The 19,684-nt window shown below is 39.2% G+C and overlaps 1 protein-coding gene across 4 annotated transcripts in view; it reads right to left on the bottom strand.

Moving 5' to 3' along the window:
* Window positions 1-19,684, bottom strand: part of ncs1b (neuronal calcium sensor 1b) — a 54,654-nt gene continuing 34,970 nt past the window's right edge. For all 4 annotated transcript variants that reach the window (XM_056237474.1, XM_056237472.1, XM_056237475.1 and 1 more), the window contains 6 exons: window positions 13,720-13,858; window positions 8,583-8,661; window positions 2,576-2,664; window positions 2,391-2,468; window positions 1,041-1,163; window positions 1-136 (listed from right to left, as the gene is read on the bottom strand). In XM_056237474.1, coding sequence (XP_056093449.1) covers window positions 1,065-1,163; window positions 2,391-2,468; window positions 2,576-2,664; window positions 8,583-8,661; window positions 13,720-13,858 — 484 coding nt within the window. In that variant the 3' untranslated portion in view covers window positions 1-136; window positions 1,041-1,064. The remainder of the gene's footprint in view (window positions 137-1,040; window positions 1,164-2,390; window positions 2,469-2,575; window positions 2,665-8,582; window positions 8,662-13,719; window positions 13,859-19,684) is intronic.

Below are 19,684 nucleotides of genomic sequence, written 5' to 3'. Positions count from 1 at the left end.
TTGTGAGAAGATAAGGATGAACTCTTCTCTCCTGTAATTCTCAGTCTTAAGAGTCCAGAATGAGAGTTCAAATGAAGAAGACACATCTCCTTGCATGGCATTGTGGGATGGTACCACACTGGCTCCTTTGCAGTACCTGTGCAACAACCATGAAAAAATGCTCACACCAGGTTGGGTAATTTTATTAGAGAAATGGCTCAGTGTCTGTTTATGAGCTGGTATTTGAATTGAATTGGTCCCATTGAACAACAGGATGTTCAAAATGGAATTTTAAAGGAAGAGGAATTTACTTAATTGCAATTCTAAAAAACTAACCACAATACAGAAATTTCAAATAAAGAATCAATAATTACATCATTGATGATTTATTTCCATTTATATAAATTTTTTCTCAATTTATAAGACATACTGCATATTCTTCTTAATATCTCTTCTTTCTAAAATTTCAATAGTGTCAAAACAATTAAAATTTTTGCATAAAGCACCACAAAATACACAGATTTTTAATTTAGAATCTAATCATTATATAGGTCCATTTAATCCTAATAAATATAAAATAATAACAAAATTAAATTATGTTATGTATTCAATGAACCAATATTATAAGTCTAAATGTACATAATATAATATAATTAATATAATATATAATTCTGTACGAGTTAAGTATGGCATAAAGATATAAATATAATATTAATTAAAAACATTTCTTAATTTTGATTTCATTTGAATTTGTATTCTAGTTAATTCCCGATTATAATTGTGCATGCCTTTTGTTACCTCAACTCGAATTCAGTTTAAATTCAGGAATTAAATTAAACTCTGAAAGATATACAACATCTGCCTCAATGCTGTTCTTGTAGGTTTTTATGTACAAAAGAGGTGGCAATATGAATTCCATGAGGTAAGATAAGGCCATTAAATGGACGCACAGCTGACCTTGATGCCAGAAACACATAAATAACAACGATAGTGTCATTCAACCAATTACTGGCTTAACTGATGCCTGAATGTAGAATACATTTCTATTCAGCACAGCATACCTGTATCCTTAAGGCAAGCTGCTACTATACCAGGCCATCATAGAGTGACAGAGCTTGTACAATCGAGGGATCTGCCTTTGATCCCTCTTGGAACTCCTGTAGGGTCAGCTTCCCATCAGCATTCTGGGTAAACAAACAAACAAACATTGTTTAGAATCACAACTGTCCCCAAATGTTGAGTACAAACAACTAGATGTGTTTTTTTAAGGCTGTTTGTGGTTTTATGCAGATGCATGGAGGTTTTAATAGAATGTGGAATAGACTTGAAGGTTGTATCTGTTTACAAACAAGAGGATAAAAAAAACAGCCATGAGGATTTTAAATTATGCATGAGAAAAAAACTCACACTTTTAAGTTGCTTCCCATGCCCAGCAGGGGGCAAGTGCTAACAGGCTGATCCATTGAGGAAACGTTCATAGCAGAGTGGGCAATGGAAACGCTTTTTTCACCTTATGTGGCTCAGTGTGGTACTTGTTTGAAGAAGCATTAGCAATTATCTAACTCCGGAGAGTAACCGTACTCATTCTGATCTGAGATTGCTATGGTGAAAGCACACAATCTCTGTGAACATTCCCTAGCAAGTCCTGATGTCATCTTTCAGGGTTTGAAGTGGGCTTGAGCTGGCATTTATGCTAGGCTCCAATGATAGCGGTAGCGCATGCCACACTGGCGTTTATAGACCCGAGGGCAGCGTTAGTGACGCTAGCTTTACCACAGAAATGAGCTCTTATTCCCTACTGTATCCTTGATCTGTCCTGCACTGGATTAATGATGAGGATGCGGTTAGTAAACTGAATCAGAGCTATAAATGAGCGATTTCTCTTGATGGGTTTGGTGATGATTGATTGCTAACTGTTGTGTTCGACTGCATACAAATCCTTAGTCTTAAAGGGATAGTCAACCCACAAATGAAAATTATGTAATCATGTACTCACCCTCAAGGCATTGCAAACTTTTATGCCTTTCTTTCTTCTGCTGAACACAATAGAAAATATTTTGAAGAACGTTTATAACCAAACACTTTTGGTTTCCATTGACTTTCATTGTATTTTTTGTCCAATGGAAGTCAGTTACAACCGAAATTGTTTAGTTACCAACATTCTTTATTTTATTCAACAATATATTTTATGTTCCTCGGAAGAAATCATACAGGTTTTGATGCACATGATGACATAACTTTATTTTTGGTTGGACAATCCCTTTAAGCAGTTAGTCTGCTTAAGTAATTTCTTTAAACAAATCCATAAATTAAATATAATAAACAGTCCCCTGCATAACATTCATTTTTGGTTTGGATTATTAACTGGATCAGTGTGATTGCGGTCAAAACTAAAATGAACATATCCTTACCTTATCCATCATGGCAAAAATGCGATCCACCCTCTTTTCTGGCGTGTTTTCTTCTTCTGGAAGGTCCACTGTGTTTCCCTAAAACAAATGTAAATAATATATAAGACATCTGAGAGATGTTTTTCTCATTAAACGAATGCCATATGATCCAATTGTAATTACAGCTGAAATAAATGGTGACTTACCACCATCTGATAGATGGCGTCCACGATATTGAGCATTTCATCACGTGTGATAAAGCCATCGTTATCAAGATCATAGAGCTTGAAGGCCCCTAAAGCGTGTAACAAGAATCATGGTGAGTGTGTGTAGAAATATTATAGCACTTTTCGTAAATATAGTACAAATATACATTCATCCACATTTTTTTCTTTTTCAACAAATGGTTGGTATTTAACCTTTACATAAAAATCACCAATTTAAGAAGCCAGTGATGTTATTGTTAAAACTATTTTAAAAAATAAAGCTGAAATAAATTATATTAGATGAAAAACTTAAATGAGCTTAAACTTAAAAGTTTAAGTACTAAAATTACATCACTTAAAACCGAATTAAAACAAATGAAAGCTAAATAGAAATTTATAAAACTAATGAAAATGGCAAAGCATAAAAAGTACTAACTAAAATTTTAATGAAAACTGAAAATGTAAAAATAAAAGTTAATAAAAAATATGAATAAATACTATAATAGTATATACGTAATACTAAAACAACACTGATAGGATGTTTGGTGTGTGTGTGAAGCACAGGTGTTTTCATGCTATGTTGATTTTATTTTAGAGGTTATCTAAAATAATGTGTATAATAATAATCTTCAGAATTTGTGCCTCTAATGCTAAAAAAAATAAATTATTAAAAACCATGATGTGTACTGTACCGAGAGTGGTCATGTTTAAATTTGCCATAATACATTTCGTTCAACATAGAAAACCTTGAAAAAGCACCAACGGGCATCTTGTTGGACTTTTTGAGTTTTGATTATGAATTAAAGAGCAATGTTATCAGAGTGCAGACATGTAAGCTTATCAGCACTGCAATGAATAATGGATGCAGGATTGAGTGATGAAGGCATGCTTTGTATGAGCCAAATCATTGCATAGCAATTACAGCAGTGAGGAGCGACTCTTTCATCTCGCCATCTATGGCTTTCTCTTCACTCCAGGACTCTGAGACGTCCCACCCATAGAGCACTTTTTCATTCCACTCATCTACAACAAAGAGTCCTGCAAAGAGACAATCCTACGACTCATGCAGAGTGCAAACACAGGTCAATGCCTGGGGTGAAGAGTCAACAGAGAAAGAGGGCAGTACCCAACCAGTGTGTAAAAGTGTGGCCACAAAGGTATTCAGACACTTAAACCACACTCAAAAATGTATTAATGTCTCTGTATTTGAAATAAAACATCAAATCAAGTGGCATTTATTTGAAAAAAAACAAACAAACATACTGTTCAAGCTAAACATTTCACAATACAAAGTTTGTTAGCCGTGAATCTATTGAACAATCAGAATGAGCTTTATTCCCAAACAATTGATATATTGTTATTTATGATAATGTATTTGTAGGTTTTTATATGTATGTATATGTATATAATTTTATATATATATATATATTGCTTGGTTTAGTCATGTTATTGGTGAGATATATTTTCTTTGTAATATTTGAACTTTCTCTCTTCTGCTTATCATGTGCCGCATGACCAGGTGATCATCGTGTGTAGGGTTGGGTATCGGTTGGGTTTTATCCGATACCAGTACCTACTCGGTATTTTTTAAACGGTTCCGGTGCCTAAACGGTTCTTGAAACGGTACTTAAGAAAACGAAACCGCACACACTTTATCAAAAAATAATACCCTTTTATTTACAGGGCCAAACTGGACACAATATTAACTTAAATCTTTAAACAATATAAATACAAATAATAATAAAACCAATATAAAATAAAAATTCACATTTACATAATATCAAATAAAACAATATTGTATCAAACAATGTAATAATACTGGAGATTAATAGAGATTACTAGCAGGCAGAGCTGCCAACTCTCACGCATTGACCGTGAGACTCGCGCAATTGACCTTTTCACACGCTCTCACGCACGCCACACATGCATTTTCTCACGCAGAGAAAAATCGCGGACAAAGAGGACACTGACACCGACAGACAGGTTACTTTTGATATGGAACAAATCTACAGCTGTCAGATTCTGTCAATATTTTTACGAGATTCACACAATAAATAACGTTTTGGCTCTTTGAAATGTGACAGATCGCTGTAGCGCGTCAGTTCAAACGGCACGTGATACAGCAGCCTATACAAATCCACTGCTTCTTAGCTACGCAGCGTTGAGTGAACCTATGAAAGAGAACATCTCTGCTTACTGGTGTAACCTATGTTCTCTCAATAGGGAACGAGACGCTGCCAAGCTCCTTACGCTGCCGACCAGCTTCCTTTTTCGGCAAAGAAATCTGAGGAGCAGATCGCGCGCCAACATAATATGACGACGTAAGTGCGTCGAGGCGGCGCCCGCGCCATCAGCCAATGAATTGGCTTGATTCTATATGGATTCAGATTGTCGGCACACCCAGAGGGCGTTCTGACGCGTAATTTTACACGTGAAATGCAGCCAAACCTTGCGAGCAAGAGCGTGCATGCGAGACAGAAGAGACTGTGCGTGTGTGTGTGTGTGTGTGTGTGTGTGCGCGTGTGTGCCTAATTAAGTCAGGCACCGAAATCAGGCACCGAAATTGTCGTTCTTATTCGGTCTGGTTACTACCGTTTACGTCGGAACCGGTTCCCTATTGGTACCGAGTTTCGGTACCCAACCCTAATCGTGTGACTAATTGATTGCTGTTTAAAGAACTCAGATTGTGTTTGTTACTCACACCCTGATGAACGCTTATTGGCCGCAATGCGTAGGTGTGCCGTTGCTTGTATATAAAATATAAAAAGGCTTTTTATATTTTTCTAAAAACGAATATTCGAGAGCCTTGGATTGTTTTTTCTTATGAGTGAAACCATCCCTACACCCAAAGAGCACCGAGATACAGAAGTTACACCCCGTGCAGCACTTCTTGCATTCCTTGTATTTACAATAGATATATTGTTAAGACAAAAAACTGGGAGAACTTAGTGTGGCAAACAGGACAAGGCCGAGAGCCGAGAGTCGTGTCTCACGGAGGAACTATGGGAGCATAAAAGGATGAGCGATGATGCTGTCGGAGAGAGCCCTCGCTGCTGAGGGGGATCGAGGTGCTGAGGAGGTCAGTGGCTGCCCGAGGTGGTGGTGCTGGAGCGTTTAAAGAACAGGTGCGATGGAGAGCTCACTGCCGAGCTCCTGGGTCTAGGTGGGGTGGCTGCCGTCCGTGAGGAGATGGAGAAGTTGTCGCCATTCTCCGGAGGCCAGGCCTGCTGCCGTCTGCCATGATGGGGAGGAGCAAGCAGATCGAGGGAACGGGGAGTGAGTTTGCTGCCCGGGCCACTGTAGCGGAGGAGCCATCGCCGGCCACCAGGAGTGTCGAGCCGTCCACCGAGGAACGTCCAGTACCATCGCATGGCACTGCGAGTGAGTCTCTTGACTGGTTGAGGACCGAGCGCCAGTGTGTCCGGGAACCAGACCAAGATTTTTTTTTTCTCCCGTCTCTCAACTCTGTTGCTCCTCATACTTCCGTCTCCTTTTCTCTCGCCTCATTCTGTCCTGGGCCTGGACTTTTATATGTGTGCAGCAGTCGTCTGTGAGGGGACTCAATGAAACATGGCATGACTGCAACGTCCATGCGCCATTAACAAGGGTGGAGGGAGGGAGGGGTTCTTGGAGATGGGCGAGGAACTGGTGAAGGGCATGGAAATGGAAGAGCTTAATGTGGAAAACCCCATGGTGGAGATGAAGGAGGGAGAAGCCAATGCAGAGCCATGACGGACCTATTGGGAGGAGCTTTGGAGCAGATCAACAGAGGCGGAGCTAACGACCTTCGAGACCCCTGCAAAGCCTTGAGGGCGACGGTTCATTGTAGGCCCAGAAGTTCTAGGCAATGCCACTGGCTTGAGGGAACGAGGCGAGGGCCTGGCAGAACGGGGTGGCACTGGAGAGAGTGAGGACTAAACAGGAACCGCGGGAAGGAGGAACCCGGTGGAGCCGAAGGGGTGGAGGGCTGAGGTGCAGCTGAAGGAGTGTAGAATCGAAGCAGAGACTAAGGGCTGACAGGCTGAGGTGGAGTAATGGGACTGGAGGTCCAAGGTGAAGCCAGGGGATCTGCTTCACAGCGTCGCACTGGTGTTGATGGAGTCTGAGGTGGAGCCGACAAGCTGGCGTGGCGGCACGGCGTGGGCGTAGCCGAGGAGAGGCACCAGCGGGGCAGGTAAGTCAAGGGAATCTGGGAACATCGTGGGAGATCTGTTGCTGGGACTATGTGTCCTTTATGGAGTGGGTAGAAAGATGGCTGCTGGAGGTGTTGAAAGTCCTAGAAAGTCGGAGTTGATGGTGGTGTCTTCCTCAATGACTCCCAGGGTGAGGGAATATCCACAACCCACAAGACATAATCGATGAACTCGATGAAAGGAAGATGATCCTCCCTCAACAGCAGCATCTGCCAGATGATGCCATCCATTCTGTTCCAGAAGAGCTGTTTCAAAGTCTCATCATCCCAGCATGCATCGTGATAGTGTTCCAGGAACTCGTCCACATACTCCTTAAAGCTGCAGTCTGGCGTTTTTCCTCTTTGTCGCCACCTCTGTTCAAAATCTGCAATTGCAGTCATTCGCGGAATTATCAACTTTACGTGAGTTGTACTTCAACACCCTCGACACGGCACAGCACGGATGAACACAACGTTTGAGGAGACTGTGAGGCTGTCAGTCACCGCTCCGATGTGGATACTGGCATTCAGAATCACAGATTATTCTTTTTGGAAGTATGACCAACATAAGAATTTTCACCGGAAAATGTCATCTGAACAAGTAAGAAACATCCACTTTTGTTCTGGTTCTGACATTGCAGTAAATCGCGCTGATTAAATCTAACAATCGCTTATAAGTTATCATATCACGCAAAACCGTGCAAATTATAATTTGTTCTCAAATTGTTAATGTTAACAACGTAAGCAAGCATTGCGTGACTACATGCAATGTCCTTCCGATATGTATCCTTGTAGCCACTCCGAAGTCCGAACGAAGTGTTTTGCATTTTACAGCGGGTGAATCTCTAGTTGTCACTGGTGATTGTCGTTTGAACCTTTCTGGATCCGCCATCAAATTAATAAGTTTAATTATATCAAGTGCTGTGAGAAAAGGCTTTAAATCTCCACCTCCAACATCCTCACACGCAATGTAGCCTACTAGCCGAGACTCCTTCTTTATGTGTACAGATGTGACGTAATGATGCAAAGACATGCTCGAATCTCCCGCGGAAATCCACCAGTACCACTGGAATTAAAAACATTATTCCAAGCTTACCGCTTTGAATCGAGCTAAGGCAAGCAGATAGTTTTGAACACTGGCTGGTTATGTATTTTCTCAAATATGTATTTTGGATAATTTTTAACCCCAAAAAACTACGGACTGCAGCTTTAAACGAGCAGCCGTTCTGTAAGTACCAGTCCATTTCAAGTTTACTCATTTTGAGGGTCAGTTTTTCTGTCACAAGTGGTGGTAGATAAGAGATGCATGATGAGATACTTTAAATGACACAAAGAATAATCATGCTAACCACACTAAAACATGACGAGAACCGACAGAGGTCTGAACAAAAAAGGGAATACTTATTCACAGAGAACTAAACAAGACACAGGTGGGATTAATCAGTAACCTATGTAACAAACAGGGAGAATTTAGTAACTATGGAAATGGGAACTAAACTGAAAGGAAACAAAGGAACATAAACAAAAATACAATAAAAACATAACATAACCATGACAATATGATATAGGCTAATGTAAAAAATATATATACGATAAAGAATTTCTAATAAAAAGCTCCAGCATCATTTGTTTGGAAAAGCCACTTGGTTTAATATTTTATTTAATGAAATGAAGTGCATGGATTTTTTATTCATTATTCATTATTATTATTTTTATTCATTTAGTATTTTAAGACTGCTTCCTGTTTTATGACACATCTCACAAAGGTATTCCACTGCTTCTGTCGTTGAATGATTATCGATTGAATGGGCTTTTATTAATCAAATACTTGCTTACAGCGGAGCTTTTCATCCAAGGTCCCACGTGAGGTCACAGACAGGGCCTGAATGAACTCTGAGAACTCAATCCGTCCATCCTGTGGAAAAAAAGAAAGATAGGCTATTTCATTGCCCTGTCATCATGGTGCCCAAAACCCAGTAACACTTAACACAATGCGATATTATTAAACTTTGTTGAAATTCATTTCTAAAAATAGGCCACTAATACATTTGGTAACACTTTACAATAAGGTTCCATTTAACCTAAATTAATTATATTAGTTAACATGAACAAACCATTAACAATACTTCTAAAGCATTTATTAATCTTAGTTAATGTTAATTCCAACATTTACTAATACTTTATTAAAATCAAAAGTTTCTGTTAATATTATTTAATGAACCTGAGCTAACATGAACTAGTTAATAAAAAATACTGTTCATTGTTAATGTTAACAAAGATGAATAAATATTGTAACAAATGTATTGCTCATTAGTTAACTAATAGGACCTACTGTAAACTGTTACCATACACTTTAACACTAAATGTTGAGTGCACTAACATTAGATTATACATTATTAACTAACAATGAAGAATTAAAGAACAAATGCTTGTTTGTGGGTTGTTCATGATATCTAATGCACAGCTAATTTTAAAGTATAGAACCTTATTGTAAAGTGTTACCCAGAAGCCTTTGTTGATTGGCAGATTAAAATGGGCAAGTGGACTGCTATTCCTATTCCACCCCCTGCTCTTCCTTGGGGCTACAGGCTGGCACCACTAGCCATTACAAGATGCATTCTGCTGCCAAATATCCAGCAGATACGTTATGACACATTTTCTGATTTGTCTATTGAAACCAATCTAGTCTAGTGCAAGAGAGGTAAATGAATGCAGATTCATGTTATTTAGTAAACAGGTTTAAAATCTTCCAAAATAATTCTTAAAACCTCAAGGGGGGAAAACGCTCAACTTGCTTGTTCAAATCTTACTTTATTGTGTGAATTTTTATGATTCACGCCTAGGCACTGTGTGTTCTGTCATCTTCACTTCAGATCGAGCTAGTGGGCTTAAGAAATCTCTGAAGAGGCACTAACAATGACAGGCAGCATTTAATTCCTATGAATAAAATTGTCAAATAAAAGCATTGCTCTACTGGTAAGCTTTCACTCCCAGGCGACATACCCGATTTGTAGTTGTTTATTTATTTTTGCAATATATTATTTCAGACTGTGTCAGTGTCTCATTTCATCAGAAGCACAACTTCGTTTTCTACTATAAAGCAGCTCTCAGTGTGTTCATGTTTTCACTGGCAGACGTCTCACCCCGACGGACTAAACAGTTTCTCCAAACAAAGTTCGATTTGGCCTGATTTTGTTCGAAATGACGTCACATCAGTTCGTTCTTCGATTTTGCTTGAAGTATAGTGGGGCCTTAACTATTCCTTATCTAATAAGAACCAGTTATAAACAAGATTTCAACTTGATAACATGCATCAACCGTCCTCCATCTTACTTTACTTTTATTTGGGAATTAAACATTAAAAAGAAAACTTTGTATGCCAAGATAAACAATAATAGAGAATACACAAAAGAGAAAATTAAGAGAAAATAATTGTAAAAAATATAATAATAATAATAGAGTATAAATTAATTTTGAAATTGCTATCATTATGTTATGTAACTCACTACAGTGTGGCTAATGTTCTGTCTCTCTGCTGGAATATGAAGCTTACTGAATTCCTCTGTATTACCTCAATACATTTTTCACTTCTACCTTATGAGTTTTCCAGTCCCTGCTATAGAGCTGAATCTAACATGCAGTGTTAAGTTTCAGTCAAATACAGCCTTGAGGGCCAAAAGTTCAGTTTTTGTCTCACCAGACCACAGAATCTCATTAAACATAATTGCTGCATTTCCTATACGCCTCGGGCAAACTCTAGGTGACTCGACTCTCTTGCCCCCCTTCCATTTGTGAACTGTATTTGCTTCCATTGTCTCATGCAGTCTTTCAGGGAGAACAATAACAATAGTTAATGTCCTACAATGCTTCCACTATTCCGAGCACTACGTTTTGGAGGAAAGCCATTTATTCCATCTTTTATCTCACTTTAAATGATGGCTTTCATTGTGCTCTGAGTTGTATACCACAACATAAAACATTATTACTTATATCCGTAGTACAGACTTGCATTTTATATGATCTGCCTGAAATGTTATATGGTCATAATGGTTTAGTGTTTCCTTGAAACTGCACAAAGTTGGGATCAAGTCAAGTTTATTGTTCCAGCAATATACAAGGTGTTGAGGTTTGGCTCATCATTGTGGCCCCATCAGCCCCTGCTGGTAAAGGCTGAAACTACACAATTTGCAAACATCACAAATACTTATAGTAATTTATTTGAGATATTTGACCAGGGCATGATTTGTTTTGGAGGGCTCTCAAAAGTGTGAAATTGTCTTATATTTTTCCCTGTGTTTTATCTTTCATTGATATAAAGTGGATTGGGGGGAGTTAGCTTTCCTCAGATTATAGATCAGATCCTGATTCTTATCAATGTTAAAAACAATTGTGCTGTTTAATATTTTTGTGGAAACCATGATACATTTTTCAGGATTCTTTGATGAATAGAAAGTTATAAAATTTGAAAGAGAAATCTACATTATCAACATCTTTACAGTCACTTTTAATAAATGTAATCCATCCTTGCAGAATAAAAGTAATAATAATTACTTAAAAAACATTCTTACCCAAACTTTTGAATGATAGTGTAAGCAATTAAATAATTGGGACAAGAGAGCTGCTACTTCAGAAGTATTTATCATGTCAAGCTGATAAGTTAAACAAATAGACATGAATTATTTTCTATTTCTACATTTTTACATCGTACAGCTGTAACATAATAACATTTTAAAAAGGATAACGTAAATGTAATATCATAGAATAAGATTGGTAACTTGTAGAAACACACACTCAAAATACAAAACTCAAGCTGTTGTCAAACTGTTGGAGCACTAATTTGCAGAAAGCAAAAATTGTGATGTCTGGGTTTTGCCTCTTTGACCTCTGTTCTACAGTCAGACTACCGAGTCTGTTCTGTAAGACATTACTGGAACTCTTAACAAGCTCAGACTGAAGCCATCTCCACAACACTGACAATGAGCCGGTGGCTGAAAAGTGAACCTGAGGTGAAATGCATTGCAGAATAGTGCAGATTACTAGAAAAGAGCAAAGGCCAGGGCTAATGTGTCTCACTAACAACAGCGGTACATTTCAAAACCTATAAATAAACTTTAAGGACTTGTTTGACTGTGTGTGTGATCTCTGAAAGTGGTTTTGCTGCCAGACGACTCTTATCTGGTTGGGCTAACTGGCTTCTAATCACATTACAGATTGCACAGATAGCAAAATGAGGCTATTTAATAAATAATTTATAATGGGAACCAAGCACAATTCCCAAGAGAGTGGGAATAATTAACCTTTCACCTCCCATCCATATTCATACGTGCTCTGTTGCAAAGCCTGTTGTCTCTCGCTGTCTGCTGCCTACTTAGACAGCATATAACAGTCAAGGAACCTAATAAGTGACTGATGTAGAACACTCTACATAGACATCCACTGCAAATACTGCTCTGCATTAGAGCATTATTGCAACTGATTATTGCAATAGTGAGGCAACAGGAATGATGTGAAACCTATAATTATACACATAAAAATAAGCAAAACATTTAAAGGAGCTGTATGTAAGAAATGTATTTCAATTAATCATAAAATGGCCCTGATGTGTCTCTAGACATTAAGGAATCATGTTCATTTCAAATTCTTATATCACTGACAACAGTCGTACGGCCACGATATTGTCATTTAAAAAGTGAAGTTGCAGCCCTCAACTGATGTTGATGTTGTCATCTTGTGTTTTGGTCTGAAGCCCCACCCTCCACCTGTCTACCAATCACGATGTCAGTAGTGTTTCGGCATCCGGGTTGCCAGCTCTGCTCTAGTTGAAAGCTCCTTGTAGCAGCCTACGTTCCTGCTGGATCCTGCAGCCTATCTGGCAACCTCGAGTCAGGGGGGAGGGGGAGGGGATACACCGCTCTACAGTAATTTGAAAGTGATTGCAGTACCAGTTTTGGCCACAATCTTACATACAGCTCCTTTAAATATTAATTTTATATTATATTATTATTTAATATTAATAATAATAATTCAAATTATTAATTAATTATGATTTTATTATAGTATTCAATATTTTAAACAATATTTATATATTAATACATTAATTATGAGTATGTTTATAAAAAACATTTCTCTTATTTCATTTGCAGAATTAGTTTAAAATCGGGTATCTAGAAAGCAGCGTTAAAGTTGCCTACATTTTGGGGCAGCATTCGTGTCGAGAGCTTCTATGATGCACTAGGTTTTGAAACAGAGCACCAGTTTAATTTTTACATAAACGTACACCTATCTCACACTTAACACATATCTTTTTTCCTAGCTCATACACAGAAACACACCAAAAATTACACTAACATCTGAGCAGAGAGATGGTTTACTCTCACAAGCACCATCCAGTCATAAACCACTTTTAGATTTTTCTTGTCTTCTTCACATGGTCGACTCATGTCAGTCTTTTGATCATTGCTGGAACTGTGAATGTATTCCTATGTGTGTATGAAAGTCTGTAAAAAAAAGGCATTCATGCAGCAACATAGTGATCTGACGTCATTAATAATTGTTCATTATGTTCATAATATGGTGCTTTACTGCTGTGAAGTGCACACAAATGCTTTTCCATCCAGAATGTTCATTTTTATCAGCAAGAAAATGTTTTTTATCTACTGTTTAAATTACATTTCTCTTTTATTTACATATTTATCATTATTATTATTTTTTATTGTTGGCAATATATCTAATTTGTGATCAGATTTGTTTAAATAACTTTGCTCAGTTATGTAGTTCATTAGGGCATCCATCAGCAGGAACATGTACTAGTAACGAAAAAAACAATGAACCTGTGACCTTCAGCAATAAAATCACTGTATGTGTGAACGGGACATAAGAAAAAGACAGAGAAAGAAAAAGAGATAAAGAAAGAATGTCTCCAACCCTATAGAAAAATCTGTTGTGCAAGACCTAACAGTGATGTGCACTTCACCTTGTTCTCATCAAAAACATTGAAGACAAATGAGGCGAACTTGGTGGGGTCGCCAAAGGGGAAGAACTGTTTGTAGATCTTCTGGAAACCTGCAGCATCAAGCTGACCACTCGGGCAGTCTTTTATGAAGCCCTTGTACCTGGAAGAGGAAAAACAAAACATTATATTTTCATACGTTGTCTTTGATATCTCTTATATGTTATGGTATCAAGGCACTCATGAAAAGTGGGCAAGAAAGAGAAGACTGATAAACAGTGTGTGAGCACAGCACCTGACTGATCTGCACACTAACAAAATAGGCTCATGTCTTTGTAATCTGCCTCCTGCTTCAGCCTCAGGAGATCTCTGAAGTCTGTTCTCTTTCTGACTGTTAGAAATCATTTATGGCTAGATCTGTCAGCTTCCTGAACCCCGCAGTGACTTGAGAGTGACATTAAACAAGAATGAAACCTTCACAAAACTACAGGTATAAGACTAATGTCTCCTGTCTACTATGACCTGCTGGTCGAACCTTGTCTTCAAGGAGCAAAAAAATATTATTCCGTTATATTTTCCTTATTTATTTTATATATATATTTACACAAAATTGTGTCACGTATGCCTACTTTTATTATACAAAATGGTTAAAAATTTTGGGGTCAGTTAGTTGTTGTTGTTTTTTTTATTATTGAAAGAAACTAATATTTTAATTCAGCAAGGATGCATTAAACTGATCAAAACTGACAGTCAAAACATTTATAATGTTACAAAAATACTTCTATTTCAAATGCTCTTTGTTCTTTTGAACATTCTATTCATCAAAGAATCCTGAAACAAAAACGTATTACACTTTCCACAAAAATATTCAGCAGCACTTCAAAATTGATTGAGCAACAAATCAGCAAACTGAAAATATTTCTGAAGGATCATGTGACACTGAAGCCTGGAGTAATGAAGCTGAAAATACAGCTTTGTCATCACAGGAATAAAATAATAATAATAAATATATATATACATATATATATATATATATATATAATTGTAATAATATTTCACATTATTGCTGTTCTTACTGTATTTTGTTCAAATAAATGCTGCCTTGGGCATAAGCGACTTCTTTCAAATTTTTTTAAAAAGCAGTCAGTTTTGTTTAAGTAATGTATCTTAGTTTAAGGATGTTTATATATTTTAAAATGGAAAACAAGACAAACTAACAAAGAATATGATTATTTTGCAGTGGGAAAAAAATGGAAAAGAATAGAACTTTTTATTTCCCTTTTCAAGATTTTTTTTAGATAATCTGTGCAGGACTGGTGAGCTGCATTTCAGGGCACAACAGACCTGCACTTTGAATTATTTAGCTCTCATAAATTCACACCTTCCGATCAAGCTGTAATTTTCACCTGTGCAGCTGCCTGTCACACTCAAACGCTGCATTACATTTATAACCACTAATGTCAAGTTCACCCAAGTAGAATGTTAGTGCAGCTTAGTTTATCACAGAATGTGAACTCATGCTGTGATGTGACGTGAATGTAAAGAGGCGCTGGGAAAATTCTAATGGAGATTCAGTGTGGTATAAGTCATAAGTTACCAAACTCTCTCATCAGCCTCTCTCTTACTCAGTTTGTCAATTTTTCTCTCCCTTTCCTAATGATAAGTGGTAGGAACTTCCTTCTTGTAGGAAAGAAGACTCTACTAACATGAGAGCAGGACAAGCGGAAGGCCATATGGGTCTGTTTGCATACCCTGTTTTGGTTTGGACTAATACCAATTTTGGCTCCAGACCCTGATAACTCATTATTAAAATCAGTTCCAGACAACTAATAAACAGCCTTAAACAATGGATGAAATAGTCAAGACTGCAGCTGGTTTCCCTGCCAGACCAACTGTAAAGTGCCTCTAAAACAAGCCAACAGACTGCTAAGACAAGCAGGAAAACCAAAATCTCAAGGGACAGTCGTACAACACTCATCCCATTGACTTTCATTCATATGCATGCGAATGCAGGAGACAGGAAACACAAGCTCGAGCAAATTTCACTGTGCTCCAAAGTTTGTTGAACGCTGACTTGCAAATTCGTATCACGTGAAGACGTAGGATTTTCAGTCATGTTAACATAGAAATATACACATTACATAGAAATTTGTATGATAAAAGTGGGCTTTAGGCTGATTTAATCTGGAGTTTTTTTCCACCACCTCTGTGCATATACATTAGGTAGTATTTCGGTCTATTAAAACTTACTGCCACTGCAGCAGACTCCTCAATCTCTTAAAGTCCCAATGTAACGGATGTAGCGGATCATTTGTTCTGTACTGTGACATATATCCAAGTGAAAAAAATGTGGATTATTAAAAAAAGATCAAAATCATTGGTTGTAGATTGGATGGAGTGAATGCAAGCTTGCTGGGATGGTGTTTAAAGACTAAATTATTGGAGAAACCCAGACTTCTCATTTAAGGCCAGCATTTATGTGTACCAGAGAAAGATTTTGTACACAACCAAAAAAACAGTCAAAAATATTTTCTGCCACATGCTCACACAAGTATCTCGCAGAGGGTCATTGGTCTGTATAGCCTCCTGTGGCTTTATGACGCCATCCTCTCGCCACATGCAGAGCAATGCCAACTGTGTAATGTCTCAGCAATTGCCCCATTACACCACACTGGTCAGGAAAAAACACTCAGTCAAGCATAGTCGGATGATTCACAGATCAATTTAGGCTATTTTTAAAGCTTCAAGAAAACAGAAAGGAGAAAATGTTCTCTGTAAGTATGATTCATGCTTTATCCATTCATTGGCAAAAGGGTCTGTAGGTGGTTTGGGAGGGGACTATTTCGCTGTCAGTGAGCCCTGAACAACCTGCCACCTCTCAACACACACACACACACACACACACACACACACAGAATTCCAACTCTCCACAGTATCAAGCAGGCACAGAGTGAGCACAGAGCAAACGAGAAGGGTAACAGCATTTCGTTCTCGTTAATCCGACTTGATTGCCGCTTAATTTGAGGGAGCCGCTGTTGTCAAAGCAACGCCTGGTATTTTTGGAAAATCGAGAAATGCAAAGTACTTACAGTACACTTCAAATATGACGTGTATAAACGCAGCATCTAGTTAAAAAAATCTGATTTCAAATGTAAACAAATTTGCCCCCAAACATTGGCTTTCATTTAGACAGGATAATGACCTGTAGGAATCTTACATTTCAGTGTCTAAAAGGCACTTTAAAATTTCTAAGAAAAGTCGCCTCGTTCTCTAATTACACATTATTGAACTGTCTGTAAAAGTCCCACTTTCGACTACTATGAATGTCAGCCTAAAATATCAGTCCAGACAGTCTGGATCACTGATGTAAAATCAATAATTATGCCATTTCCCTGCTGAAAAGACCAATATGGTCCGAGCTGGGGTTTTTTATGGTTTGGTGCAGATCTAACTGGCAATATCAAATAAGGTTTGATGTCAGTTGGCGTTTGTGGTTTGCATAATCATATTTGATGTAGTCTGGTTATACATTTACGATAATGAATAAAGGCTTAGGCCTACATTTTGAATGTTTTGTGTTCCAATGACTCTTGATGTATATGGAAAAAATAGCTGAAACATTCTTCAAAATCAAAATGTATATATTTTTTGTGTTCCACAGAGTAAACATGAGTGTGAGTAAATTATAACAGAATTTTTGAGTCAACTACTCCTCTCCTTGGATCATTTCAAAATTTTAAAAAAGCAGGTGTTCATCTGAGTGGTCAAAGAGCTTGCTTCAAATGTTCACACTTAAAATGGGAATACACACAAATTTTTACTATATTCAAGGAGTTGTTGTGGTTGTAATAAAAATAGTAACAAATATATAATAAAAACATCTGCCACAAACACATGAACAAATGAAGACATGACACTATAGAACATCCCTAACACTCTCTCTCTCTCACACACACACACACACACACACACACACAAAGGTCCATTTCCATCTTCAACAGAGTTGGCCATTTCTAAAATATCTTGCCATGCCTCACACAGCTGCACTGATGGTGGCTCACTCAATCGTCATCACTTCTGAACCTCTCTGGCTCGTATTGGAAATTAGAAACGCTAAAGGAATCTGAATGCATCTGTGTTCACTGGAAGTTACTGTACGCATTGATTTAATCAGTGCTTTATATGATGACAGCGTATCATTTTTGTAACTTGTTTGTGTTCGTGTACACTTCCAGTTCTCTTACGAGAGGTTCTCTCGTATTGCGTAAGCTAGCTTACGCTACGGGAAAGATTCATCTTTTCTGAGAAATTGAATTGAATTGTCAACGCAGTTCAGCTGCAGCAGACCATGAGCGGGCTAGCTAGCAGCTCATTGGTTCGCTCACAGAGAACTGCTTAAGCCTATGAGGAGACGCGAATGAACTCTCGGCCAATGAGAGTCTGACATGCTCTCATTACGTCAGAGCCCGCCGAAACGGGCGTGGTCAGAGAGTATATTACTGGCGTCCTAGGCTGTAAACTCTGATTTTCATCTCTTCAGCGAGGCTACACGCATCTGCTGATCCTGAGAGAAGCCGCCGTCGTTGAAAAGGCACCTTCTAGCGAGCATCTGGGAGACTGAGGAAGCCGGCCGTCTTCGCCACCTTCAGCCGTCCTGCAAGCTAGCGCCATCCGACGACGTATCCTTTACAATTGTATTTTGTTTGTGTACCTTCACAAAAGAGCAGCGAGCGTCTTTTTTAAGATGCCTCGCACACCTGCGGCTCATGCCGCGTCCCTCTCAGCGCCAGAGCCCGCCTTCTTCTGCGCTCTCTGCCTGGGACTGGAACACGCAGAGCTTTCTCTCGCCGACGGCGGATGTTTCCTCTGCGAATGGGCTTCTGTTGTCGACCCTGCGGGCTCGACTCGAAGCGTTACGCCGCCTCCCCCTCTCACCGCCTACGAGCGCTGAATGGGGGACGAGCCGCTGACAGCTGTGCCAACCGCGGCTAGCTTTCTTTACTTTACAAGAGAGCTAGCCCGGCCCCATGCATACGCGTCACCGGCAAGTGGGTTTATAGTGCGTTAGTTCCGTCGAGGCCGAACTAGTCCCTGCTATCACACCCTCTTATCTGCTCGCGCTATTAAGCCTGTGTCTTCCCCCTAGCTCAGTGGTGGAACACAAAGCTTTTCGCGCCAGAGACCCGTGTTCGATTCCGGCTCTCGCAGATAATTTTTTTTGCAGCTCTGAGCTCTCGGCTAGCTTTCTTACGTTACAGAAAGCGGCCGCGCTCTCCCGCCTGCATATAACGCCGCTACATAAAGCGTTTATAGTGTATCAGTTCCGCTGAGGCCGAACCTGTTTCTGCTATCACGCCCTCTTATCTGCTCGCGCTGTTATGTTTGTGCCTTTACCCCTGGCTCAGTGGTGGAACACAAAGCTTTTCGCGCCAGAGATCCGTGTTCGATTCCGGCTCTCGCAGATAATCTTTATGCAGCTCTGAGCTCGCGCCCAGCTCTCTTACGTGACAGAAAGCGGCCGCGCTCTCCCGCGCTCATGAGAAACGTTCTCATTTCCGAGCATAAAGCTGGACAAATGGGTTATAGTGTGTTAGTTCAGCTGAGGCCGAACCTGTTACTGCTATCACGCCCTCTTATCTGCTCGCGCTACTGTGCTTGTGTCATTACCCCTGTGGCTCAGTGGTGTATCACAAAGCTTTTCGCGCCAGAGACCCGCGTTCGATTCCGGCTCTCGCAGATAATTTTTATGCCGCGCGCATCACAAGTCCAGCCTCTGCAGGCTAAAAATAGTCTCGTGCCCGCTTGCAGCGCTCACGTTTCTAACACGCACTTGCACGCGACGCGCGTCACAAGTGCAGCCGATTTCAGGCTATATATATATATCCCGCTGCAGGCCGCTCACGTGACCAGCCTCAGCTGAGAAAAGGACGTCTATTTCTCGCCATGGCCGAACCGCCATCAAAGTTTCGCCCCCTCTGTCAGTCCCCGT

This window comes from Rhinichthys klamathensis, unplaced genomic scaffold (genome assembly GCF_029890125.1).
Source record: "Rhinichthys klamathensis goyatoka isolate OS25496 unplaced genomic scaffold, OSU_Roscu_1.1 h1tg000487l_1, whole genome shotgun sequence".
NCBI lineage: Eukaryota > Metazoa > Chordata > Actinopteri > Cypriniformes > Leuciscidae > Rhinichthys > Rhinichthys klamathensis.
The sequence above is the reverse complement of the archived record's forward strand: the minus strand, read 5'-3'. Positions and strand labels throughout refer to the sequence as shown.